Here is a 27,352-nt window from a genome sequence, read left to right on the forward strand (position 1 = left end):
TCCTTAAGTGAAGAGGACAAGAAGTTTGTTAAGACAACTGAAAAAGTACACAGACTTGATTCTTAAATATCTACAACAGCGACTTCTAGATTCTACTCAGCCTCTACGCAGCTTTTACAGATCCCTGTCCTATAAAACGCTGACAGTTGAGTGGAGTGAGGCACGACCAGCAATGGGGCTGCCATGTGCTCAGGACCGAATAGAGAATTTGAACACAGTGTGGAATATCACACGACGAATGAATGAAGATTTGACTTCAACCTCTTTATCATCACCACTAGTGGCTCAACCTGATCTTTGTGCTATGTTTCCTGGGATGAAAGAAGTAGGAATTCATCTCTTGCTCCTCCCAGTCACAACGGCTACAGTCGAGCGTTCTGTTTCATCATTGACTAGAATGTTGTGTTCTGAAAGAAGTCGCCTTCTGCCTGATCATGGGAATGAACTAATGAGCATATCAGTTGAAGGAATGGAAGTACCGGACACACGAGAAGCCACCGAAGATGAACGCATTGCATTCAAGAAGTTCATTAACAGAGTTCATTAACAAAATTACAACAAGAAATCAAGAAGGATGTCGACGTAGTGCTTCATAGAAGGCTTGAGTAGCCAACTTTAATTTTATGTGGTGATTTTAAAACATGAGTTAAATCTAATAAAAGTCATAAAACATTTTTCAGTTTTTACTATTTGAACACACCCCCGCCTTCAAATTTCAATTCCTGGGGAAACCACTGCACAACACACTCCACCCCCCCCCTTTGAAAAGCATGTTACAGCCACTTGAATGCTGGGATAGCTGCCCCTAATACACCGCTCCCAATGCAGCTGCAACTGTGGCCACACTAGTGCCCTTTCAGCTCTGTGTGGACAGACTGGAGCACTTTCCCTAGCGTGCTCTCCGAAGGCTGGTTTAACCCCAAGCGCTCTGCAGCTGCAAGTGTAGACGAGCCCTTAGATTTCACCAGCCAAGTATCCAGTATGACCTCCTTAAGCACCACTAGCCTCACTATGGAGACACAGACAGTCCCCCGGGGTACTGTGGGCAGCCTTGCCACCCAGACGAGCCTGCCTTGGTGATAGATGGCGCCTTGCACCAAAAATCACAAGTCAGGTTACTCGCTATCACTTACCCCAAGTCAAGTTCTTTCCTATCAAGCCTTTCTATTCCCTTCCCCCAGAGTTCCCCCGGGTGCAACACTTGTTCCCCCAGCCTCCTCTTCATGAGTGTGGGGTTTGTCCTTTGAGGTTTCATAAGGGCTCATTTGGTTTCAATGGGCCTCCTGTGCGCTGGCTGAGTACTTTACATTAGTTAATGCTGCTTTCGTGGTTGGTGAGTTACACAACTGCAGCTGTTTCTGATGCAAACACTCCCCAGAGGGGGAGGGATAGCTCAGTGGTTTGAGCATTGGTCTGTTAAACCCAGGGTTGTGAGTTCAATCCTTGAGGGGGCCATTTAGGGATGGGGGGCGAAATGGGGGATTGGTCCTGCTTTGAGCAGGGGGTTGGACTAGATGACCAACCCTGAGATTCTAATCTATGTCTTAGAACGGCTGTAGCCCATGGTATAAAGTGAGATCACACCAAGCGTTTCATCAAGTGTAAATACATTCTTGCCAACTTACCATCTTTTTTAACAATGCCAGCACCCAGGGTAGCCTGCCAGCTCTGCATTTTCAGTGAGGCCTAGGGCCTTCGGCATGAGCTAGCAGCTGGCCTGCCCGCAGCCTCACCTTGAGCCTAAGGGGTCTACTCAGGTGCACCCAGGTAAGCATGGATGTTGGCAGGATGGGGGCTCCAACCGGTAGGTAGCCCTGTCTGAAAAATGTAACCTTGTCTTCTCCGCTCTGACAAGACACAGGGGCTGGGTTCACCTGGGTATGTAAGGGGCTTCTCTGCCATGGTGATTGAGAGAGAAGGGAAGACCAGTGATGCTAGTGACATAATTTTATCAGCTTCCTCCTCCTGGCCTATTGCTTTGCCAAGCGCCCTGTTCCCAGGTCCCTGCCCTGCCCACGCTGCGAGGGTCTACAATTGCTGGGGGGGGGGGGGTCATGTTGCTGTCCCAGTCCCGCTGGGCTTATCAACCCAGCCTGGGCTTTTTGCAAGTTTCCCTCTCTCCATCAGCCTGCTTGGATCTCGGGGCAAAGGCGCTGTGGGGCGGAGAAGGTGCCAGCGGGGCTGGGTTTGGAGTCGCTCCAGCAGAGTTTTGCATCACCATTCAGCTGGTGCTTCCCCCCGCTGTGCCAGCCCCCAGCTTTCCCAGCCGGCTCCTCGGATCCCTTCCCCCTCGCCGGGAACGTGCTCCCAGCCCCAGCCCCAGCCCCAGCCCCTTGCGCATTTGGACTCGGGCTGGAGAGCAGCAGGCGGCTGTGTTCCGCAGCATGCCCCCGATCCGGGCAGTAGCGCTGGGAGGGAGCGAGCCACCGGCCCGTGGAGCTGCGCTACCGAGCCCAGGAAGGAGGTGGGCTGAGTGGGGCTGCTTTGGCCAGGGGGCTGCAGGCGGAGGGGTTGGAGCTCGCTGCCGGGGCGCTCCAGAGAGCGGAGGAGCCCGCGGCGCTGGAGGGGCCGAGCGCTCAGGAGGACGCGGGTGTAACGCGCTTGGTTTGGTGACATCCTTGTCCGGCGTCCGCGTCTCCGGGGGTAGGCCCGGCCTTGGGCGAGCTGGGCCTTCCCTGGCTGAGCTGATGCTCCTCTAAAGGGGGGAGCCGATGGGCACATGCCCTGAGCAAACTTCCGACCAGCACGAGCGGGCAGGGCCATGCAGAGAGCGCCAGGATCGCCTTGCACCGTTGGGGCAGGAACTGCAAAACTGCCGGCCCGAGGGCTGGGGGCCTCCCGCGCCGGACGCATGCCCCAGCGGCTCCCGGGCGTTGTGGGACCATTTTACGGGGGTTGCTGTTTTCCTGGGGGGGACTCCGGTCTGCCAGCCTGCGGCGAGCAGGGCCTCCGCGGGCGCGGTGGGGAGCTGACGATAGAGGTGGAGATCACTGCTCCTGCCGTGGGATCTGCGGTGACACTGAGCGGAGGTTCCCCGTCCCCTCCTGGCTCTGTGTCGGGACCCTCTGGGCCACTCGCTGCAGCCTGCGACGCGCGTTAGTTACCTAGATGCGCCCTTCGTGGCGGGCCGAGCAGCGCCGCTGGCCGTTCCAGCCCGGCTCTGGTGAGCCCCTGGGCCGGGAGGGGCTGTACGCCGCTGGCAGCAAGTCGGGGCCTGGGGCGGCCTGGCGGATCCGCCGTGGGCACTGAGCTCTGCGGAGACACGTCCGAGGAGCGGCCGGCTGGGCTCGGGCGCTGGGCTCGAACTCCGGCGGCAGCCTGCGGGAAAGTGTCCTTGGGCCGGATCTAACCCCTACCCCCAGCAGCCTCACCTGGCTCCCTGGTCGGGGCAAGGGCGCTGCCCGAGCTACTGTGCGTCGATCATGGTGGAGACCTTGAAAGTGGCTGTTCTTGGAGCCCCAAGGGTGGGGAAACCGCCATCATCCGCCAGTTCCTGTACAACGACTTCACAGACACATACCGCCCCGCGGGGCCCTGGGACATCGACAGACCATCGCTCATCTACAACGGAAACATGTACGGCATGAAGATCATGGACGTCCCCTACTTCGCTGCCTTCCCAGCAGACAGCTCTCCCGTAGGAGCCCTCTGCCGCCCAGCCAGGCGGTGTGCGTGGGTGGGACGGGGACTCCGTGCGCCTGAGCTCTGCCCAGGCCCGCCGGCGGGCGTTGTTGGAGCCATAGGCAGATATTAGAGATGGACTCGCTCTGCTAGGTCCTATCTGGCCCATCCCTCCCATGGTCTGGTGCACGGGTTTCCTGAAGCATGTTTCAAGTGCTTTGTCCAGCCTGGTTTCAAGTGTCTGGAGCAACAGGGTTTCCGTCCCTTCTTGTGTAGCTAAAAGGGAAGAGTAGGTTGGGGGTGGCCGGGAGAGCAAGGGAGGCTGGTGGAATTGGGGATGCCCTTTGCCCTCTCCATCTAGACCCACCAGAGTATGTTCTGCAGCACATACATTGTAAGTAAATGTTCTTCTCAGGCTGGATACTAGCACACTAAGCCAGGGACTACAGTGTCTCACATCACCTTTCTTTTCATGTATTTAAAGTCACTCTTCTCCATGTAATTCATACCATTCAACCAAATTCTTTCTCCCTTACACTTCCTACTTGTCCTGATGACCTTGTAATCAATCCTTAAGTGGAGAAGTCCTGGACAATACTTTGTTCCACCCTACTTCAGCTTCAGAGATTAAACAAGAACTGCAGTCCATGTGGGTTCATGGGAAATGCTGTCATCCGTGGAGATTATTGACATTACTGTTTTAATATGAAGTTCACTATGTGTTTGGTTCCAAACAGTAGGGAAAGGTGGTTGTTTTGGGTATGAATGAACAAATCCTAAATTCGCTTGCCAAACAGGGATGTGCTGAATGTTTGCCATATCAAATTCCTGTACCAAATGGTGTGTGGCAAGCATTCACCTACACACACACATGCATACAAGCTGCAAAGTCACATGTATTACTGTTCCTATCATTAACCCTTTGCTAAATTTACTCACTTTACAACTCATCTTGCTTTGAAAAATCACATCCTAAGGGTTCAGCACACATTCTGGGCAGCATGTAAAGTCATTTGCCCCTACACACACACTCCACAGTCCAGCACACCTTTTAAGAGGACAGTGAGGATCATATCAGCAATTTGAGTGCACAGAACAAGCAACCAGACACCTTGATCCAATTTTCAAATACTTTGGGTGTGTTCGAGGTCCATTCTGGATGAGAAAAACTAGATGAGTGAAATCATAAAACACAACTTTGATGACTGCATTCATTCAGATTCACGGCTAAAATGGTTCTGAAGACAGAATTAGCAGAGTAAAGAACTGCACAGGGTTCAGGTGTCAAAATCCCCCTGGACAAATTGATCTGTAGGATAACATTGGCTAGTCTATTGATCTGTAGGATAACATTGGCTAGTCTATTGATCTGTAGGACTATATTGGCCACACCATGTCTGATCTTGCAGAAAAAAGAAGGCAAATTACTCTGCAACCGAAGGACCATTTGGATCTCGGTGAATAGAGATGAAACAGGGAGGTCGAAACACATAGGAACCAACCCCTACTCGAGTATCAAAGAGTCACTGCACTCCTCGCCTTGACAAGCTGCTTTGTGAAACCCGCGTCGGCGTGTTCAGAGAGAGGCAGTCGCACCTGAGGAGTCGTCCCTTTGGTGTGCAACTACTGCATGGCTCCACAGAGATTATGGGCCTGAGCTGCCCATTAAAAAGCTCTGCAGGGTTCCAGAGTAACTAGTCACAGCTGCTTGTGTAACTGCCCATCCCAGTAGGCATGATCTTGTAGGCCTCCAAGACTATGGCAATAAGTACAGTGTAATTGGCCCCACATTCATCACTACCTTCAGGCCTGCTTGAAAATCCTTCCTCTTGCCTTGCCTGCCCATTCAGACAAAGTTATCCTCCTGAAACACTCAACAACTTGGCTGGCTGACTGACCATCTCACTAGTTAGCTGGCCATGTACTTCAGGGATCAGCTATGTTGCCCTTCCTCATAGTAAGCAGCACCTGCACCACAAGCTGTTGATCCCAATGGATGGGTTTACTCACGGAGGAAGGCACTGCTCAACAGGGAGGGTTGCAGCATCAGCCCCCTAGAGATTAGACATCAGGTTTCATCTCTGTTTTACAAACAGCACTCACTGAAAAGCAGCCACCCCTGGGGTGACAGGCAGTAATGGTGCCAAAGCAGGGAGATTTTCTGGGGCAAACCACTTTTCTTTTAAGCAAAGTGTCTTGAGCTCATAAACACACAAGCAGAGCAAAACTAACCTTCTGGTCTTAAAGTCCAAAACAGCCCCTGTGATAAGCTTCTGGCACTCTTGTTCTCTCTCTCAAAGATGAAGGGCTTTCAGACACAGCCAGGAAGACAATCTGCCATGCTAAGGGGTGTGCTCTTTCTATCTGTCTGCTCCACTTACTAATAGAGGACAGTTTTCCTAGCCCATGACATTTTTTTGAGATTTCAAAAATGTCCATTTCACATCAGAGCATGGACTTGAACCTGGGTCTCTTAATGATGATCGATTGGCAATCCCTCGATTCCAGGGTGATCTCTACCACTGATTTACATATGGGTCCTGAGACAACTTGAACCTGGGTCTCTTGCAGCCCACATAAATGCCAGAACCACTGGGGGTTTGGCTGCTGTGGAGTGCGTATCTCTCAGTGTCTGCTGTTGGAGCTGTTCCACTTGGTAAAATAAGTAAATATTCATTGGGCCTGAAAGAAAGAGAGAGACAGACTCTACAGCCTGGCTTGGAGGAGGAACACGTGAGTGTCTAACCAACTGGCTCGTCTGGAGTGGATCTGTCTCTGGTTTTGACCAGACATTCCATCCTGGACCTGAAAAACCTTCCAGATGAATGTTTCATCAAAACTGATACGTTCCTGTGGAAAGTTACACTTTTGAACAGATCAGCATTTTCCAAGGAACAAAACCATTTAATCATAAAAAGCCTGTCTCTAGTCCCTAAGCCATCAAGCCAGTGCCCCGCCTGCCTAACTGCAGGGAGAGCCAAGAGAATGCAGAAAAGTACTAGCCAGGTACATCGTCCCTTTGTAAGAATGACCTCGACGTGTTGAAATATTCGAAGGGCCAGTGACTGGTGCCTGAAATAATGGTAGATTACAGGCGCTTTTTACAGCTGCTTTAAAAGATCCACTCCCAAAAGCCAGCGTGCTCTGCTTTGCAGGCTAACAACATGATTCATCCTGGGCTGCTTTAAGGAACTAGCTGGAGCATTCACAGAACCTTTAGCAATTATGGAAGAGAGCTCATGGAGGACGGGTGCGGTCCCAGGGGAGGGGAGAAGGACAAACCTAGCACCTATCTTTAAAAAGGGGAACAAAGAAAACCTGAGAAATTATAGACCAGTCAGCCTAACTTCAATACCTGGAAAACCACTGGAACAGATTATGAAACAATAAATTTTAAGCACCTAGAGGATAACAGGGTTATAAAGAATAGCCAGCATGGATTTGTCAAGAACAATCATACCAAACCAACCTAATTCCCTTCTTTGACAGGGTTACTGGCCTGGTGGAAAGAGGGAAAGCAGTAGATGTGCTAGATCATGATTTTAGTAATGCTTTTGACACAGTCCTACATAAGATTCTCATAAGCAAATGAGGGAAATGTGGTCTAGATGAAATTACTATAAGGAGAGTGTACAACTGGTTGAAAGATCTTTAGAGTAGTTATCAATGGTTCACTGTCAAACTGGGAGGGTGTATCTAGTGGGGTCCCACAGGGGCAGTCCTGGGTCTGGTATGATTCAATATCTTCATTAATGGCTTGGACAGTGGAGAGGAAGCTTATAAAATTTGTGGATGACACTAAACTGGGAGGGGTTGCGAGCACTTTGGAGGTCAGGATTAGAATTCAAAATGACCTTGACAAATTAGAGTACCGGTCTGAAGTCAACGAGATGAAGTTCAATAAAGACAAGTGCAAAGTCCTTCACTTAGGAAGGAAGAATCACATACACAATGACAAAATGGGGAATAACTGGCTACGCAGCGGTACTGCTGAGAAGGATCTGGGGGTTCGACTGGATCACAAAATGAATATAAGTCCCCAGTGTGATGCGAAAAACGCTGATATCATTCTGGGCTGTATTAAGAGGAATGTCGTTTGTAAGACCCAGGAAGTAATTGTCCTGCTCTCCTTGGCACTGGTGAGGCCTCAGCTGGAGTACTATGTCCAGTTCTGGGCATCACACTTTAGGAAAGACATGGACAAATTGGAGAGAGTCCAGAGGAGAGCAACAAAAATGACAAAAGGTTTAGAAAACCTGAGCTGTGAGGAAAGGCTAAAACCCTGGGCCTGTTTAGTCTTGAGAACAGACGACTGAGGGGGACCTGATAAGTCCTCAGACATGGAAGGGCTGTTACAAAGAGGAGGGTGATCAATCGTTCTCCATGTCCACTGAAGGTAGCACAAGAAGTAACGGGCTTAATATGCAGCAAGGGAGATTTAGATTAGATATTAGGACACTATTAGGAAAACTTTCTAAGCCTAAGGGTAGCTAAGCTCTGGAATGGGCTTCCAAGGGAGGGTGTGGAATCCCCATCATGGAAGGTTTAAGAACAGGCTGGACAAACACCTGTCAGGGATGGGCTCGGTTTACTTGGGCCTACCTCAGCACAGGGGCTGCACTTGATGACTTCTTGAGGTCCCTTCCAGCCCGACATTTCTGTGATTCTATGCCACATGCTTGATTTTAGTCCACCAAGTCTTATGTCTTGACTGATGGTTCAATAATGTAATGGTTTATTTGGCCCCATCTAGGCCTTGGTGTTAATGTTTTCGTCAGAGAGGTGCGGGGGACATTCATTTCCCCATAGATGCAGTATTGTTTCTGACTCTCTGACTGCAGCCCTTTGATCTGCTCATGGATGACTCTGCAGCACCGAGGGGTCAAACTTTGAGGTCTTTTAGAAAATGGGATCCAGGGAGAGAAAACAAACTCCACACCAAAGGGCTTTCAGGGAGTGTGGGTTCTGGCAGATTTATCTCCTCTCCTGGGCCCACTGCAGAGTTTGTTGTTAAGTTTTGAATCATAAAGAATGTTTTAAATCAACAGCCCTGTGAAGTAAGCACTTGGGTAGAGGTGAAAACACAACTGCACAACATACACACACAAGAACAGATTTTTCAAAAGCACAAAGGGCAGCTATGTGTTCAGTTCCCATTTGTGCTTTTGAAAATCTCCAGAGAATACACCTGTGCACACAAACAACACACCTCTACACATGCAAAGGCACACACAACTGGACACTGTCAAATTAGGCCTGAATAAAGACTGGAAGTGGATGGGTCACTACAAAAACTAATTTCCCTCTGCTGATAATCACACCTTCTTGTCAGCTGTTTGAAATGGGCCACCTTGATTACATTGGCCTTATTAGCACTACAAAAGTGATTTTTCCTCCCTTGGTATTCACCCTTCTTGTCAACTGTTGAGAATAGCCCACTTCCACCTTAATTGAATTGGCTCGTTAGCACTGACCCCCCCACTTGGTAAGGCAACTCCCATCTTTTCATGTGCGGTGTATTTATACCTCTCTACTGTATTTTCCACTCCATGCATCTGATGAAGTGGGTTTTAGCCCACGAAAGCTTATGCCCAAATAAATTTGTTAGTCTCTAAGGTGCCACAAGGACTCCTCGTTGTTTTTACAGACAAACTTGTGTGCATTCGCATACGTAAACATAAACATACCCCTGCACCCCGGTGCTGCAAATGTAAATACTTCTTGATTTCTGCAGAAACCTGTAGGCTTCTGATATGTGGGTCCCAGAAAGAGTCTTTCCGAGGACAGGATTTTATAGTGCGTGCTTACCAGCTTTAACAAGGCAATAGATCGTTACCGAAGACAATGTCATACATCAGTATGTCCCACATCATTCTAAATGTTTTCAAACCATTTCAGCCATCAGACTTCAGTGAGGCGTTTTACTCATCCCCAAATCTGCTACTTTATCCAAACAGAACAATGGCAAACATTCAAACAGCTCTGCCTGGGCATTAACATAAGTGCTGGAAATTCTATGAGCATTTCTAAAATAATAATAATAATAAAAAATCTGCTTTGCAGCTTACGTAGATGGTCCCACCCTGGCTTCCGTCTAGTTAGTTCACTAAAAGAGAGGTAAGGGTGCTAGCACAGCTGCACAAGGCTGCCTCACCCCCTGCTATGTATTGGCTTGTGCCACCCATACTGAAGCCTGCATCGTGCTCTCCTCACTTCTCTTTCTAGCAAGCTCGAGTACAGCTAGCATGCGTATGTCAGACACAAGCTGCTAATCACAGCTGCAGGGCAGACTTAACCTAAGGCCCTGCTTTCAGTGGCTTGTCACCTTCTGAGACTACCTTGCCTTTGAGGCTAATATTTCTTCTGTTTGTTCTCAACCCTTGGAGGCCAGAGTCCCTGAGCTAGCCTTGAAGATACTGGGGACCTACTGGGTCAAGGTTGAGGAACATTGATGGAAGCATGAGTCTCAAATAAAGCCCACTGAAGTCCAGGGGAGTCTTCCTGTTGATGTCAGCTGACTTTGGCTCAGGCCCTGTGTACCTGCACGGGTGCTGCACCCACGGTGTACTTGCACACAGGCCGCCAGCCTCCAAGGGTGAATTTCACCAGCACATAAATCCTTCTAATGGAAATGATCAGATACTAATGCAGAGAGTGGACTAGATGATACATCTGAGGGAAGGGAGCAGAAGAAGACTCCACCGATTGGAAGACATGAGATGCACTGTCCTAGGGATGGGGTTCCACGACCACCACTCCCAAGAGGAGGAGGAGGAGGGTAGTGGTGGTCAGGGACTCCCTCCTCAGGGGGACTGAGTCAGCCATCTGCCATCCTGACTGGGAAAGCCAAGAAGTGTACTGCTTGCCAGGAGCTAGGATTCACAATGTGGTGGAGAGACTGCCAAGACTCATCAAGCCCTCGGATCGCTACCCCTTCCTGCTTCTTCATGTGGGCACCAGTGATCCTGTCAAGAATGACCTTGATGGATCCCTGCAGACTACATGGCTCTGGGAAGAAGGATAAAGGAGTTTGAAGCGCAAGTGGTGGTCTCGTCCATCCTCCCTGTGGAAGGAAAAGGCTTGGGTAGAGACCGTCAAATCGTGGAAGTCAACGAATGGCTACGCAGGTGGTGTCGGAGAGAAGGCTTTGGATTCTTTGACCATGGGATGATGTTCCAAGAAGAAGGATTGCTAGGCAGAGATGGTCTCCACTTAATGAAGAGAGGGAAGAGCATCTTCGCAAGCAGGCTGGCTAACCTAGTGAGGAGGGCTTTAAACTAGGTTCACCGGGGGAAGGAGACCAAAGCTCCTGAGGTAAGTGGGGAATTGGGATACCAGGAGGAAGCATGAGCTGGAGAGCTCAAGAGGGGAGGACTCCTGCCTCATACTGAGAAAGCAGGATGATCAGCGAGTTATATTAAGTGCCTATACATAAATGCAAGAAGCCTGGGAAAAAAACAGGGAGAACTGGAAGTCCTGGCACAGTCAAGGAATTATGATGTGATTGGAGTAACAGAGACTTGGTGGGATAACTCACATGACTGGAGTACTGTCATGGATGGATACAAACTGTTCAGGAAGGACAGGCAGGGCAGAAAAGGTGGGGGAGTTGCATTGTATGTAAGGGAGCAGTATGACTGCTCAGAGCTCAAATATGAAACTGCAGAAAAACCTGAGAGTCTCTGGATTAAGTTTAGAAGCGTGAGCAACAAGGGTGATGTTGTGGTGGGAGTCTGCTATAGACCACCAGACCAAGGGGATGAGGTGGATGAGGCTTTCTTTAGGCAACTAACAGAAGTTACTAGATCACGGTCCTGGTTTGCATGGGGGACTTCAATCACCCTCATATCTGCTGGGAGAGCAATACAGCGGTGCACAGACAATCCAGGAAGTTTTTGGAAAGGGTAGGAGACAATTTCCTGGTGCAAGTGCTGGAGGAACCAACTAGGGGCAGAGCTCTTCTTGACCTGCTGCTCACAAACAGGGTAGAATTAGTAAGAGAAGCAAAAGTGGATGGGAACCTGGGAGGCAGTGACCATGAGATGGTCGAATTCAGGATCCTGACACAGGGAAGAAAGGAGAGCAGCAGAATACGGACCCTGTGTGACGATGTGACGCAGCAGGGAGGGGGGAGTGTTGACCTGGGAATGTGCCCTGGGGACGGGAGACCTGAGAGCCTGTCACCTGAGCCAGGAGGGGGAGGGGGAGGTAACACCTCTGCCCAGGAATGTGGAGGGAGGCTGCAGCAGGGAACCTGCTCGGTGGGTTTAGTTTCAGTTTGGGGCTGGGTGGAGGAACACAGGGAACCCCAGGGCTGGGGTCTAAGCTCCCTGCTCCCCCAGAAGGACTTCACTGAGGGGTCCTGGGTGTCCCCACAAGCTCTGTTTTGGACTGTGTTCCTGTTGTCCAATAAACCTTCGGTTTTACTGGCTGGCTGAGAGTCTCAGTGAATCCCAGGAAGAGGGGTGCAGGGCCTGGACTCCCCCACACTCCGTGACAACTGGTGGCAGCGGTGGGATCTACTGCACCCCGTGAACGGCGCTTCCTGCAGTAAGTGACTGGGGAACAGTAAAACGAAGGGGGATTGACGGGGACCAGGCGTGCTGAAGATTCAGAGAGAGACAGTTTCAGGGGGCGGTTAACCCCTGGGAGTGTGTCACCAGAGAGAAGGACTTTTGCAGTAACAGGGTCCCCCGGGGGATTGCAGCGAGCGGTCCCAGGGGCGGAGGAGTCTGCAGCTCGACCCTGGCAAAGAGGTGGTGACCTCAAGAAGGACTGGCACACTAGGGGCTTTTCCTGGAAACCGTGGACAGCTGCCCGGCCTGCGAGTGGCCAGCCGGGAGATGTACGCTAAACGCCTTAAGAGCGACCTGGTGGAGCTGTGCAGGCAGAGGGGGCTGCGCGTCGGGAGGTCCACCAAGGAACAGCTGATTGCCCAGCTGGAGGAGAGGGATCGCTTGGATGACCCGATCCCTGTCCCTGAGGGAAGCCGCCCGGCGGACGCAGCGTGGGCCCTGGGGCCTGACCAGGCTGGGAGGGGTCAGACTGCTGCCCAGGACACCCCGAGACCCTTCCTACCTATGCCTGGGGGAGGGGTTGTGGGAAGCCCAACGAATACCGAGGGCCCCCTGACCCCAGCAGCCAGCAGGGGATCCTCCCAGCGGAGCTCCCCATCCCTGGAGCGGATGCGGCTGGAATGGGAGAGGGAGAGGAAAATGAGGGAGCTGGAGGATCATGAAAAACAACGTCAACATGAGGAGAAACAACGTCAACATGAGCAGGAGGAGAGGGAGCGTCAGGAGAAGGAGAGGGAGCGTCAGGAGAAGGAGAGGGAGCGTCAGCATGAGCAGGAGGAGAAGGAGAGGGAGCGTCAGGAGAAGGAGAGGGAACGTCAACATGAGCAGCAGGAGAAGGAGAAACAAAGACAGCATGAACTGGAGCTGGCCAGGCTGAGGAGCAGTGGGGCCCCGGCTGCGGTGAGTGAGGGGGGACCCAAGACTGCAAGGAGCTTTGATAAGTGCTTCCTGGCCCAGCGGAAGGAGGGGGAGGACATGGATAGCTTCCTGACGGCCTTTGAGAATGCCTGCGAGCTGCACAGGGTTGACCCTGCAGACAGGCTCCAGTTCCTCACCCCCTTACTGGACCCCAAAGCCGTGGAGGTCTACAGCCGGATGACAGGGGCAGAGGCAGGGGACTATGAACTGTTCAAACAGGCCCTGCTCCGTGAGTTTGGGCTGACCCCCGAGATGTACCGGAGAAGGTTCCGGAGTCAGCGTAAAACGCCTGAGGTCACCTACCTACAACTGGTCAACAGGATGCAGGGATATGCCCGCAAGTGGACAGCGGGGGCCCAAACTAAAGAGGACCTGCTTGACCTGTTTGTACTGGAGCACCTGTATGAACAGTGCCCTTCCGACCTGAGGCTGTGGCTGGTGGACAAAAAGCTCGCGAACCCCCAGCATGCAGGGCAGCTGGCCGACGAGTTTGTGAACAGTCGGTCAGGGGGTAGCCGGGAGGAGTCCCAAAAGAACAGGCCCCCCCCGATGCAGAGAGAGAGTCACCATGGGGCCTCCCAGCGGGGAAATAGGGAGAACCCCCTCCAAAGGGGAACGCCTGGTGTCGGGCCCCTCCGACCCGTTCGGGGGGACCAACGTGACCTGAGCTGCTATCACTGTGGCCAGAGAGGCCACGTACGGGCCCAGTGCCCCGGGCTCAGGGACAAACTGAGCAGACCCAACCTACCCAGGGTTAACTGGGTAGGGACTCAGCTGGACGAGGGGCAGGCGACCCAGGAAAGGGGGGCTACCAGTTTGCCACCTGCTCAGGAGGGAAGAGTACCCCCAGCCAGCCCCGCCAGAGGGCTGGAGGCTCTGGACTCAGGGTGCTCGGTTTACAGGGTGGGTGCGGGGCTGTCCCTCCGGAGAGAGTGCCTTGTTCCCCTGGAGGTGGATGGGAGGAAGGTCAATGGATACTGGGATACGGGCGCGGAGGTGACGCTGGCCCGGCCCGAGGTGGTGGCCCCAGATCGGGTGGTGCCCAACACCTACCTGACCCTGACGGGGGTGGGCGGGACCCCATTTAAGGTGCCCGTGGCAAGGGTACACCTGAAATGGGGGACCAAGGAGGGCCCCAAGGATGTGGGGGTACACCACCATTTGCCCACTGAAGTTTTGATGGGGGGAGACCTAGAGGACTGGCCAAGCGACCCCCAGACCACCCTGGTTGTGACCCGTAGCCAGAGCCGGCGAGGGGCACTGCGACCTGACCCTGGGGAGGGTACCACACTGGAGGCGCGAGACCCTACTCGGGTGGGGAGGGAGCGCCGAGGGGCACGGCTCAGAGAGGCTGCGGCCTCAGACCTGGCCACGGAGGGGGAACCGGGCCCCATCCCTTCCCCAGCCGCTGAGTTCCAGGCCGAGTTGAGGAAAGATCCCTCCTTGCAGAAGCTCAGGGACCTGGCCGACCTCAGTGAGGGACGGACCATGAGGAGAGGCTGCCAGGAGAGGTTCCTGTGGGAGAAGGGGTTCCTGTACCGAGAATGGGCTCCCCCAGGGGAAGGGGAGTCCTGTGGGATCAGGAGGCAGCTGGTGGTCCCCCAGAAGTACCGCCGCAAGCTCCTGTCCCTGGCCCATGACATCCCCCTCGCAGGGCACCAGGGAATCCGGCGCACCCGGCAGAGGTTGCTACAGAACTTTTACTGGCCCGGGGTCTTTACCACCGTCCGGCAGTATTGCCGATCCTGTGACCCCTGTCAGAGGGTGGGGAAGGCCCGGGACAAGGGGAAAGCGGCGTTGAGACCTTTGCCCATCATAGAGGAGCCTTTCCAGAAGGTGGCCATGGACATCGTGGGGCCTCTCAGCAAGACGACCCGGTCGGGGAAGAAATACATTCTGGTGGTGGTAGATTTCGCCACCCGCTACCCCGAGGCAGTGCCCTTAGCTTCCATTGAAGCAGACACCGTGGCAGATGCGCTCCTGACCATTTTCAGCCGAGTGGGGTTCCCCAGGGAAGTCTTGACAGACCAAGGCTCCAACTTCATGTCGGCCCTGCTCCGGTGCTTGTGGGAGAAATGTGGGGTCCGGCATGACTGGGCCTCAGCGTATCACCCCCAGTCCAATGGGCTGGTGGAGAGGTTTAACGGGACGCTAAAGATGATGCTGAAAACCTTTATGAACCAGCACCCGCAGGATTGGGACAAGTACTTACCTCACCTGCTGTTCGCGTACAGGGAGGTGCCCCAGGAGTCTACCGGATTTTCGCCTTTCGAACTGTTATATGGAAGGAGGGTGAGGGGCCCCCTGGACCTGATGAGAGACGAGTGGGAGGGGAAGGCCACTCCCGATGGAGAGTCAGTGGTGGAGTATGTCCTGACCTTCCGAGAGAGACTGGCTGAACTCATGGGCCTGGCCAGGGAGAATCTGGCCAGAGCCCAGAGGAAGCAGAAGGTCTGGTATGACCGCACGGCGCGGGCCCGTGCCTATGCCACCGGGGATCAGGTGATGGTTCTCATCCCCGTGAGAAAGAACAAACTACAGGCCGCCTGGGAGGGCCCGTTCAAGGTCGTCAAGCAGCTCAATGAGGTAAACTATGTGGTGGAGCTGTCGAACCGGGCCCACCACCGCCGGGTGTACCATGTGAATATGATGAAGCCATATTATGCCAGGGGGAATGTGGTGTTAGCTGAGTGTGGTCAGTGGGAGGAGCAGGGAGATGACCCTTTAGTAGATCTATTCCCTGGGACCAGAGCTGGTTCCCCCCTGGAAACAATCCCCCTCTCGGATCAGCTCACCCCTGCCCAGCAAGCCGAGGTCAGGGGGGTGCTGCATCCGTACCGACAGCTGTTTTCCAACCAGCCTGGACGCACTAATCTGACTGTCCACCGGGTGCAGACAGGGTCGCACCCGCCGATAAGATGCTCCCCCTTCCGAGTCACAGGGAAAACTGCTCAGGACCTGGAAAGAGAGGTCCGGGACATGCTGGCTTTGGGGGTGATCCAGCCATCGGCCAGCCCTTGGGCCTCGCCGGTGGTGCTGGTCCCCAAAAAGGATGGGTCAGTCCGGTTCTGTGTGGACTATCGGAAGCTCAATGCCATCACTGTATCGGATGCCTACCCCATGCCCAGGCCGGACGAGCTCCTAGACAAGCTGGGAGGAGCTCGGTACCTTACCACCATGGACCTTACAAAGGGCTACTGGCAAGTGCCGCTGGATGCAGATGCCCGGCTGAAATCGGCCTTTATCACCCCTCTGGGGCTCTATGAGTTTCTGACCCTGCCTTTCGGCCTCAAGGGAGCGCCGGCCACCTTCCAGCGCCTGGTGGACCAGCTCCTGAGGGGGATGGAGAGTTTTGCCGTGGCGTATATTGACGACATCTGTGTCTTTAGCCAGACCTGGGAGGACCACGTGTCCCAGGTTAGACAAGTGCTGGACCGACTCCAGGGGGCTGGGCTGACTGTCAAAGCGGAGAAGTGCAAGGTGGGGATGGCTGAAGTATCTTACCTGGGCCATCGGGTGGGGAGCGGCCGCCTAAAGCCGGAACCGGCCAAGGTGGAGGTGATCAGAGACTGGCCCGCTCCCCACACCAAAAAGCAGGTCCAAGCCTTTATTGGGATGGCAGGATACTACCGAAGATTTGTGCCCCACTTTAGCGCCATAGCCACCCCCATCACTGAGCTATGCAAGAAGGGGAAGCCAGACAAGGTGGTCTGGACCGAGCAGTGCCAGGAGGCTTTCCGGGCGCTGAAGGAGGCTCTGGTCAGTGGCCCAGTTCTAGCAAACCCAGACTTTGACAAGCCCTTTGTGGTGTTCACCGACGCCTCCGACACGGGACTGGGGGCGGTGCTAATGCAGGAGGATGAAAAGGGGGAGAGACACCCCATCGTGTACCTGAGCAAGAAGTTGCTACCCCGGGAGCAACACTACGCGGCCATCGAGAAGGAGTGCCTGGCCATGGTGTGGGCCCTCAAGAAACTAGAGCCCTATCTCTTCGGGCGACACTTCACCGTGTACACCGACCACTCTCCCCTGACCTGGCTGCACCAGATGAAAGGAGCCAACGCCAAGCTCCTGAGGTGGAGCCTGCTCCTGCAGGATTACGACATGGACGTGGTCCACGTGAAGGGAAGTGCCAACCTGATAGCGGATGCGCTGTCCCGGAGAGGGGGCCCCGAACTTCCCCAGGTCACTGGTCACAGTGACCCCGCTCAGTTCAGTCTCGAAGGGGGGAGAGATGTGACGATGTGACGCAGCAGGGAGGGGGGAGTGTTGACCTGGGAATGTGCCCTGGGGACGGGAGACCTGAGAGCCTGTCACCTGAGCCAGGAGGGGGAGGGGGAGGTAACACCTCTGCCCAGGAATGTGGAGGGAGGCTGCAGCAGGGAACCTGCTCGGTGGGTTTAGTTTCAGTTTGGGGCTGGGTGGAGGAACACAGGGAACCCCAGGGCTGGGGTCTAAGCTCCCTGCTCCCCCAGAAGGACTTCACTGAGGGGTCCTGGGTGTCCCCACAAGCTCTGTTTTGGACTGTGTTCCTGTTGTCCAATAAACCTTCGGTTTTACTGGCTGGCTGAGAGTCTCAGTGAATCCCAGGAAGAGGGGTGCAGGGCCTGGACTCCCCCACACTCCGTGACACCCTGGACTTCAGAAAAGCAGACTTTGACAACCTCAGGGAACTGATGGGCAGGATCCCCTGGGAGAATAACATGAGGGGGAAAGGAGTCCAGGAGAGCTGGCTGTATTTTAAAGAATCCTTATTGAGGTTACAGGGACAAACCATCCCGATGTGTAGAAAGAATAGTAAATATGGCAGGAGACCAGCTTGGCTCAACAGTGAAATCCTTGCTGATCTTAAACACAAAAAAGAAGCTTACAAGAAGTGGAAGATTGGAGAAATGACCAGGGAGGAGGATAAAAATATTGCTCAGGCATGCAGGAGTGAAATCAGGAAGGCCAAATCACACTTGGAGTTGCGGCTAGCAAGAGATGTTAAGAGTAACAAGAAGGGTTTCTACAGATATGTTAGCAACAAGAAGAAGGTCAGGGAAAGTGTGGGCCCCTTACTGAATGAGGGAGGCAACCTAGTGACAGAGGATGTGGAAAAAGCTAATGTATTCAATGCTTTTTTTGCCTCTGTCTTCACGAACAAGGTCAGCTCCCAGACTGCTGCACTGGGCAGCACAGCATGGGGAGGAGGTGACCAGCCCTCTGTGGAGAAAGAGGTGGATCGGGACTATTTAGAAAAGCTGGACAAGCTCAAGTCCATGGGGCCGGATGCACTGCATCCGAGAGTGCTAAAGGAGTTGGCGGATGTGATTGCAGAGCCATTGGCCATTATCTTTGAAAACTCATGGTGATCGGGGAAGGTCCCGGATGACTGGAAAAAGGCTAATGTAGTGCCCATCTTTAAAAAAGAGAAGAAGGAGGATCCGGGGAACTACAGGCCAGCCAGCCTCACCTCAGTCCCTGGAAAAATCATGGAGCAGGTTCCCAAGGAATCAATTTTGAAGCACTTAGAGGAGAGGAAAGTGATCAGGAACAGTTAGCATGGATTCACCAAGGGCAAGTCATGCCTGACTAACCTAATTGCCTTCTATGACGAGATAACTGGTTCTGTGGATGAGGGGAAAGCAGTGGACGTGTTATTCCTTGACTTTAGCAAAGCTTTTGATACGGTCTCCCACAGTATTCTTGTCAGCAAGTTAAAGTATGGGCTTGATGAATGGATTATAAGGTGGATAGAAAGCTGGCTAGATTGTCGGGCTCAACGGGTAGTGATCAATGGCTCCATGTCTAGTTGGCAGTCGGTATCAAGCGGAGTGCCCCAAGGGTCGGTCTTAAGGCTGGTTTTGTTCAATATCTTCATTAATGATCTGGAGGATGGCGTGGATTGCACCCTCAGCAAGTTTGCAGATGACACTAAACTGGGAGGAGAGGTAGATACGCTGGAGGGAAGGGATAGGATACAGAGGGACCTAGACAAATTAGAGGATTGGGCCAAAAGAAATCTGATGAGGTTCAACAAGGACAAGTGCAGAGTCCTGCACTTAGGACGGAAGAATCCCATGCACTGCTACAGACTAGGGACCGAATGGCTCGGCAGCAGTTGTGCAGAAAAGGACCTAGGGGTTACAGTGGACGAGAAACTGGATATGAGTCAACAGTGTGCCCTTGTTGCCAACAAGGCCAATGGCATTTTGGGGTGTATAAGTAGGGGCATTGCCAGCAGATCGAGGGACGTGATCGTTCTCCTCTATTCGACATTGGTGAGGCCTCATCTGGAGTACTGTGTCCAGTTTTGGGCCCCACACTACAAGAAGGATGTGGAAAAATTGGAAAGAGTCCAGCGGAGGGCAACAAAAATGATTAGGGGACTGGAACACATGACTTATGAGGACAGGCTGAGGGAACTGGGATTTTTTAGTCTGCAGAAGAGAAGAATGAGGGGGGATTTGATAGCTGCTTTCAACTACCTGAAAGGGGGTTCCAAAGAGGATGCATCTGGACTTTTCTGTGGTAGCAGATGACAGAGCAAGGAGTAATGGTCTCAAGTTGTAGTAGGGGAGGTTTAGGTTGGATATTAGGAAACACTTTTTCACTAGGAGGGTGGTGAAGCACTGGAATGCGTTACCTAGGGAGGTGGTGGAATCTCCTTCCTTAGAGGTTTTTAAGATCAAGCTTGACAAAGCCCTGGCTGGGATGATTTAGTTGAGGATCGGTCCTGCTTTGAGCAGGGGGTTGGACTAGATGACCTCCTGAGGTCCCTTCCAACCCTGATATTCTATGATTCTATGATCATAAGAAACCCCTTAACTGACCCAGAGTCTCGACTGACTGTACATCTCAGTCAGGCTTCCCTGGCTCGGCAGCTGCTTTGACCCCTCCCAAACCAGTGGTGGGGAGAGGGGACCTCCCCTTTGGCTGTGAGTTTTAGTGGTGGTGTTGTTTGTTTTAAAATTGGAAATCAGTGTGAGAATCCATCATGCCTAGTGAGTAAGTAGGCTAGAAAAACCCACTGCTGGGCACCAGCCTCAGAGCCAGAGCAGAGTTGGGGGGGAATGAAGGGCTGGTCAGCAGGAATGAGGGAAGTGGAGCCACCACATTAATAGACATAAAGGCCTTACTTATTAGCAGGCCCTGGTGGGGAAAAACAATGCACTAAAATGGTTTGCATGGGGCTATCATTCTGTCTTCCACGTGCCTGTGAGATGAACAAACCATTCCAGCTCCATTCTCATTGTTAGCCCCCCTCAGCAGGATTATTGCTTCATTATGGACATGCAGGGAAAATAACTCTCTTCTTTGCATCTGGGGCATAGGAGGTATTTTCCTGCTCCCACTGGGGCTGGAGCATGTTTCATGGCTCTGATTAACGGGAGGCTTTCCCCATTCCCCGAGGAGCTGCTTTATTATTATAACTCCTTTCAGCAAAATTTGAGTCCTTCTCTGATCCTTCACTAAAAAGGCTTCTCCACAAATAGAAACACCATGGCATATGGCAGAGGGATTTGCTTTACCACCAAGTTTATTAAAATATATACTTGTTTTCTTCCAGGTATTTGCTGCAGTGAATGTCAATGCACAAAAGCAAGCTGGAGTTTGCCTTGCATAGCTTCCTCTGAGGGTGCAGGATGGGAGGTGGGTTATGCCCAGCTGGGTGCAAGGGCCAGCATATACCTGTCTGAACTCCAAAGCCAAGCTGTGTCTGTTCAGTACCTGAATGGGAGACCTCACAGTGGTGCTGGTGCGTCAGTAGATGGCGCTTTCACCTCTCAGCTGGTCTGGAACCAGCTGGGCACAGGGGCTGCTGTGGAAGCAACAGATGGATGAGATGTAGAACTGAGCCCCTGGCTGCTTGTGGTCACTACAGATCCCCTAGTTCTTGCTCTAGGAGCTGGCCTGTTAATCCTGACGTCCTGGGCTGTCTACACTCTGCCTCTCTGAAAGCCACCTGCAGTTTCATTGGATACAGGATTCTTCTACACTTCCTGTCCTAAACTGATTGTGATAGTGCTGTGTTAATTAACCAGCTGTCATGATCCACCCACCAAGTGGCTGCATTTCAGTAGTGGCTGTTGCGATTCCTGGACCTAGTCTGTAAAGTATTCAGAGACTCTTGGGTTAAGAAAATGCAACAGGCAGCATTGTCGTTCCACAGAAGCCAGGGGAGGTGCTGAAGGGACCGGGGTTGGGCTGCTTGCCGGAGCGGCAAGAAGAGAGCAGGCTGATGAAATGGGAGCTGGGGCGGGTCACTTCACTTCAGGTCACTTCTAGATGCAGCCTCACAATTCCAGCTATGCCCAGAGGAAGTTATTACCGGGTTTCAGGGAACAGACGGTTACCCTGGCATTAGGCACCTGTGGGAAGCAAAAGCCTGAATTAGCTGCAAACCAGAGATGTGTATGTATCAGCCATCTGCTCTGTGCCTTCTGCGGGGAGCTGTCTGGGAAGAGGAGGGTCGGACTCGGAAGGGGCTCGGGCCTCTCCCTGCAGGCTTCGTCGCACACGCCGAACTCAAATGACGACTCACGTTTCCTTTCATTGTCACTGTCATTGTCACTGTTTTCAGGCATTGGAGGCCATTTGACAGCTAGGAGAATAGGGCCTGTATGCCCCCACTCTTGCGTATTTCCTTAGAAGGCAGAGACTGGCCTGACCATCAAGAATGGATGGAAACCGGGTGTCCAGGCATCCGAGCTTAACTTGGCTTGGCAAGGGGCCATGGGGGCAGCAATGTTGATAAGCAGTGGCCAGCTGCCCCTTGTGATGAAGGGAGCTTGGAGAGGGGCAGGAGCCCCCCCATGATTCTGCTGCCCCCAAAACCCCTCATCACACCGACCCAGAGGTGAAAGGCCCCTTACACAGGAGTGATGCCTGAGATCCCCACTTGGGCCTTCTGCTCTCTGCTAGTCCCAGGGCCCTTCACCTTGGAGGTGAGTGGAAAGGGCTCCCACCACGAGGGGACAGGCTTCAGGCCTATGTGGCTCATTTGGCAGCAGGGGCTGGAGAGCCAGGGCATACAGCTTCCCAGTCAGTGACTAGACTCTGCCTGGCTTGATGCTGGTCCTGTGCTCCCTTCCTCGCTCTAGGTTTATTTAAAGGGTCAATCTCTTCCTCATGAGGTCACCCATTTAGTAGCCTCCTCCTTACCCCATCATGGGAAATGCTCTTGAAGAGACAGGATAATGCCCCCAGGGCAATGGCTCTCAACCTTTTGCAACCCTCTGTGGGTCATGCCCCTCAGGCTGAGAATGCCTACAGAGAGGAGAAGCGTCACTGATTGCAGAAGGTTAGACTTGATAACCCATATGACACTTCCCAGCTTCTACTTTCCATGGCTCATCCCACTGCTCTTTTGGGAAGCTGAGTTTTGTTCTGCATTCTGGTTTCCCATCCTTTCTCTGTGGTGATAGGATGGGCCATGCTTAGGGAGATGTTCTCCAGGGCCCAGCTGAATCCATTTCTATGGTTGCAATGCCCCTTGAATTGTTTCCCAAAGTCAAGAAGGACAGGCAAGCTAGGCCAAGTGAGTTCCAAGCAGTCTGTGCCCCATAACACACTTTCCTGGGCAGCACAGACAGCCCTAGTCATGATCGTTGAAAGAATTAAAGGCAACATCATGCTGAGTCTTCATCCATCCAATGAAATTTCTGATTAAAAGCACTGGTTTGAAAGTAGATGTGCATTTCTCATCTCTTCCCCTGATCTTCAAGGAGCCTCTAATTGAGTTTGAGTTGATTTCCTACCTTCTAAGCCACCATCAGGGAGAATATTCTCTCTGAAGAACCTGATACATCACAGTTGGTAGTGCCTCTTACTGGAGCAGCTTAGACCACCTGATGCTCCTGGGGTTGGGGTTTGCGTCACTGCACGTGGCCACCTCTAAGCACATGGGCGTGTTTCTGGGCAAGAAAAAAACCAATTGAACTCAGCTGCTGTGGCATGTAGGCCCGGATTGCATTTGGAGCCGCCCTGTTCAAGGGTGCAGAGTTAGATTCACAAAGTGAGGTTTTTTATTAACAGCTAAAGCCAACAACATGAGCAAACTGAAAAGGAACATCCTAACTCCTGCCACGCGCCCCTGACGCAACCCCCTCTGGCAAACTCAGCGGGTGTAAATCAGTGCACAGGTCCCCAACTGGTGTGATTCAATACTGATTTATACCAGTTGAGGCCTGGAGCCAAAATCATTACATCATCAGAACAAACTTTCATTGACTGAACACATCCCTGAGGGCAGAAAACTTTTATCTAACAATAAAGCAGGGTGACGTTTTTCAGACCGAACAGTGTTTGCTGGAAACAGCTGATGTGACAAACGTTCGATGGGAATGTATTGATTCCATTGAAACTTTGGGAAGCCAGGCAGGCAGGTCGATTGGTCAGGTGTCCTGGCTGGCTGGCTGATGGGTGGACGGCCTGACCAGCTCCATGGGTGGCCTGGTCGCCAGCCCTGCTGCCCAGCTCCTGAGCATTGTGGCCACTGGAATTTCTGGGATGTTGACATGTTGTTCCAATAGGAAATGAAACATCGACACCCCAGAATTTCCCAGAAAACGGGACTTCCCCTTTCCAGCCAGCTCTGATAGCAACTCCTGAGAGCAGCTCAGTGGTTGGGCAGGTGTCCCAAACATGCAGGTAGGTGTGGGGTTTGCATGCACATGCCGCTGTGACAGAGTAGGGAGGGGAGCCCAGGGCAGGGGTAGGGCACTCTCATGAGTCAATAAGGGAGTGGCTAATGGTTCCCCCGCCCCACCCCCATGAATCGCAGCCTGGGACCATCCCCCTGCCCTGGGCAATTCAGTCTCCAAGCAACACCCACCCCCTTCCCAACGGCCCCCGACACTGATGGGTGAGAGGGTCTAAGCAATCCAGGGCTCCCACACTGCCCACAACCCTCAGCCGTCCTTTCTGAGAGCTGAGGAGATCTTGGTCTCCTCCCCTTTGCTTGTTGAAGCCTCCCTGCCCCACAGTTGCCTTGCAGGGTGGGGTGGAGGCTGATGGGATGGCTCTCCTGCCCCCCCTCCCCCGAGCAGCCTGCACTCTCCCTCCCCCAGGAGTGGTCGGACCTGAAGTGCCATGGGCTGAGGAACACCAGCGCCTACGTGCTGGTGCCATCTGCAACCCCGAGAGCTTCGAGTACGTGAAGATGATCCAGCAGCAGATCATGGAGAACAGGTGAGTGTGGGGTGGGAAGTGGGGAAGCAGCTGCCAGCCAGGGGCTGGGGAAGCTGGGTGCCCCCCATGGCTCTATTTGAGCTCCCAGAGGGAGTGGGGGAAAGGGAAGGGACACAGATCCCAGGAGTTCCTCAGTGCTTAATTTGAAATGAAAAATATACCGGGGCTCATTTTAGCACCCGGGGCGAGCAAGCATATTTGCACCCCTAGAGGTAATGGGGGGGGACATGCAGAGTCACATGTCATCTGTCGCCCCCCCCCCCTTGAGTTCTGCCTTCCATTTAGCACAGAGGTTTCAAACCAGAGAGGACCTGTGCATGCTGCCTGGGGGGGCACAACCCTGGAACTGCTCAACTCATGCCTCCCGCGGGCAGCCCCTCCCTCCCAGAAAGCAGCAGCCCCTCCCTACAGCTTCCAGCTGTTCCTCCGGCTTCTGCCTCTCCCTGCCTGGCGCAGCTCGCCGGCTCAGCTGCCCCGCAGGGAAGGGGCCCAGCCACCCCATGTGCCCAAGCAATCGGGGGAGGCATGTCACTCTGCATGCCCCCCACAAGCCTCCCCTCCGTTTCAAACTGTCGTCTCCTGCCAGAAACCAGTGGGAAGCTGCTCTGGCCCCTGGTTCTCTGCACCGCGGGAGCTGGGGTGCTGCCTGGCTGCCCTCCCTGCCCAACTTCCCCACCGGCAGCCCCCACCCCCCCAGCACCTGCTATGATCAGCTGTTTTGTGGCATGCTGGAGAGGAGAGGAGCAGGGATGGGGCGCACCTGGGGGAGTGGGTTGAACTGGGCGGGAAGGGGCAGGAAGAGGCGGGGGGGGAGCTTCCGGAAGGACGGGGGCAGAGCAGGGGATTGAGCACCCCCGGAGCCCAGAGGAAGCTGACACCTGCTCCCCAAGCCAGCTGCCTCTGCACAGCTGGGCGCTCCCCAGGCCAGGTGGCAACACAGCTCTGAGCTCTGCCCCAGCGCGCTCCCAAAGGAGCCTGGTACTGGCCAGCAATGCCCTCTGGAGCCGGCCCCTGCCTGCAGAGCCTGGCTGCCAGGAGATGTTCCTCAAGGCACTCGCTTGCCACTGCCCAGGTGCTCCTGGCTCTGCTGCCTTCAGAGCTGGGTGGCTGGAGAACGGCGGTTGCTGGCCGGGAGCCCCGCGGTGCTGTGGCTATGAACTGCTAAGCTTAAAAGTGCTGGGAAGCCCTGGCACAAAATAAGCGCCAGAGATCCTCTTCCTGGGGTGACGCCACCAGCCCTAAACTCAGAGGCTTCTGATCTCTGCAGCCGGAGACCTGGCCAAAGCTCCCTTGTCTGCATCTAGCTCCAGGGCAGATCCATCTCCTTGGTCAGGCTGGCCGTGGGCCGAGACTCAGACGTCAGAATTAGCTCATTCACTTTGGGCGCTGGGGGATCACAGGTGGGTCCCGCAATTTATGGGGGGTGCAGATACTCCTAGTTCACCATCCTGGCTGGAGGAAAGAGGAGAGAAACTCTGGCTCCAGGAGGGGAGGTGGCTCTGTTTGGACAACAAGCTAGAGTCAGATGAGGGCGGTTGTGTAAAGACCTGTAAATAACAGCACATCACGGCTGGTGCTGAGGCCAGCTGGGGATGGTAGTGGGCAGGCCCCTAGCACAGTTTACACTGGCTACTGGAAGTTCTCTCCTCCCCCTCGCCAGGGCTGGCCACAGCTTTTGCTTGGGGTAGTCAGTCACTCCCCATGAGGCGTCTCTCAGACTGCTCCTGCCCCATGCAGCACTCCCTGATCTATGGGTCCTTTCTCCCACAGGGCAGGTGGCACCCGGGAGGCCCCCATCATCATGGTGGGGAACAAGTGGGACCAGCAGAAGCAGTGCTTCATGCCGCGTCGGACGGTCTCGGTGCTGGTGAAGAAGAGCTGGAAGTGCGGCTACATGGAGTGCTCTGCCAAGTACAACTGGCACGTTGTCCTGCTCTTCAAGGAGATGCTGAGCAGTGTGCTGGCCCGGGGCTGCAAACACCACCACTCCACTGTGCGCCTCCAGGGGGCGCTGCGCACAACCAGATGCAGCCTCATGTGAGACATGCTGCCAGCCACCTCCAGGGGGTGCTCCCTCTGCTCTGGGCATAGAGTGGGGGCGGGTTGGGAACTGGTTACCCATCGCCACCTGAAATGGGCTCTGTGTGCAGAGGGGACCCTCCCACCACCACCTCGCCTCTCCTGGCGCCAGGGGTTCCACTGTGTCATCGTTCTGGGCACCTGTGCCCCAACTTCTCAGGGACTGAGCACATGCTGCAGGCTCCAGAGCAGATGAGAATGGGGATGACCTGAGCGTGGTTGTGGTCCTCCTTATTTAAATGTGAATCCCAGGGCTGGCTTATGGTGCTGATGCGGGGCAGTGCAGGGGGGTGCTGAGGTTGCAGATATGATGGGGACAGAGAGTGGGGGGAGATGTGATCTGCTCACCCCCCTACCCTAAAGCCTCCATTGCTGAGTGCTGTAGCACCCAAAGGAGCTCAGGTCAGGTGCACGAGGGTTTTTGTGGAGAAAATCCCTACGAGGGAAAGTCTGCAGGGACTGAGCACATGCTGCAGGCTCCAGAGCAGATGCAAACAGGGCTCCATAGCCCCCCAGACACATTCCTTAGCTGTGACCATTTGGCCATCTGGTTTTAGGCCCATGTTGGGGTGAGGGGCAAAATGTTTTCAACAAAACTTTCTTTTACAAAATGTTGCAGCCTTTTCAACCAAACCAAACATGAGAATTTTGGTCAAAATGTTTCCTTATTTTATTAAACAATTTTTTTAATGTTTTGGTTCATGGGGGTGGGGAAAAAAAATCCCCGTTGCTGCCACTGCCCCTCCCCGCAACCCTCCCCTCTTGTTTGCTGTTGGAATCAATGAGGGGTAGAGCAGGAAGCCAGTGGACATGGCTTTTCTCTCCCTTCACCCCGACCAGTTTGGGGGGAAATTTTCGAAAATTATGTTTGAAAATTTCTCAACAAAATAAAATATTTTGTGAAAACCTTCAGTTGAACCAAACAATGGGTTCATTTCCTGTTAGCAGGTTTATGAAATTGACGTGCCCGGTGGGGAGCAGCT

General features: G+C 53.5%; 1 protein-coding gene across 1 annotated transcript; it reads left to right on the top strand.

Moving 5' to 3' along the window:
• The first annotated feature begins 3,422 nt into the window (after nucleotides 1-3,422).
• On the top strand, nucleotides 3,423-26,567 carry RASL10A (RAS like family 10 member A). Its single transcript, XM_074972518.1, is given in 5 exon segments — nucleotides 3,423-3,471; nucleotides 3,474-3,637; nucleotides 24,170-24,224; nucleotides 24,227-24,290; nucleotides 26,061-26,567. Coding segments are annotated over 5 exon segments (603 nt in total). The 3' UTR covers nucleotides 26,332-26,567.
• The last annotated feature ends 785 nt before the right edge of the window (nucleotides 26,568-27,352 follow it).

Source organism: Natator depressus, chromosome 15 (assembly GCF_965152275.1).
Source record: "Natator depressus isolate rNatDep1 chromosome 15, rNatDep2.hap1, whole genome shotgun sequence".
Classification (NCBI taxonomy): Eukaryota; Metazoa; Chordata; order Testudines; family Cheloniidae; genus Natator; species Natator depressus.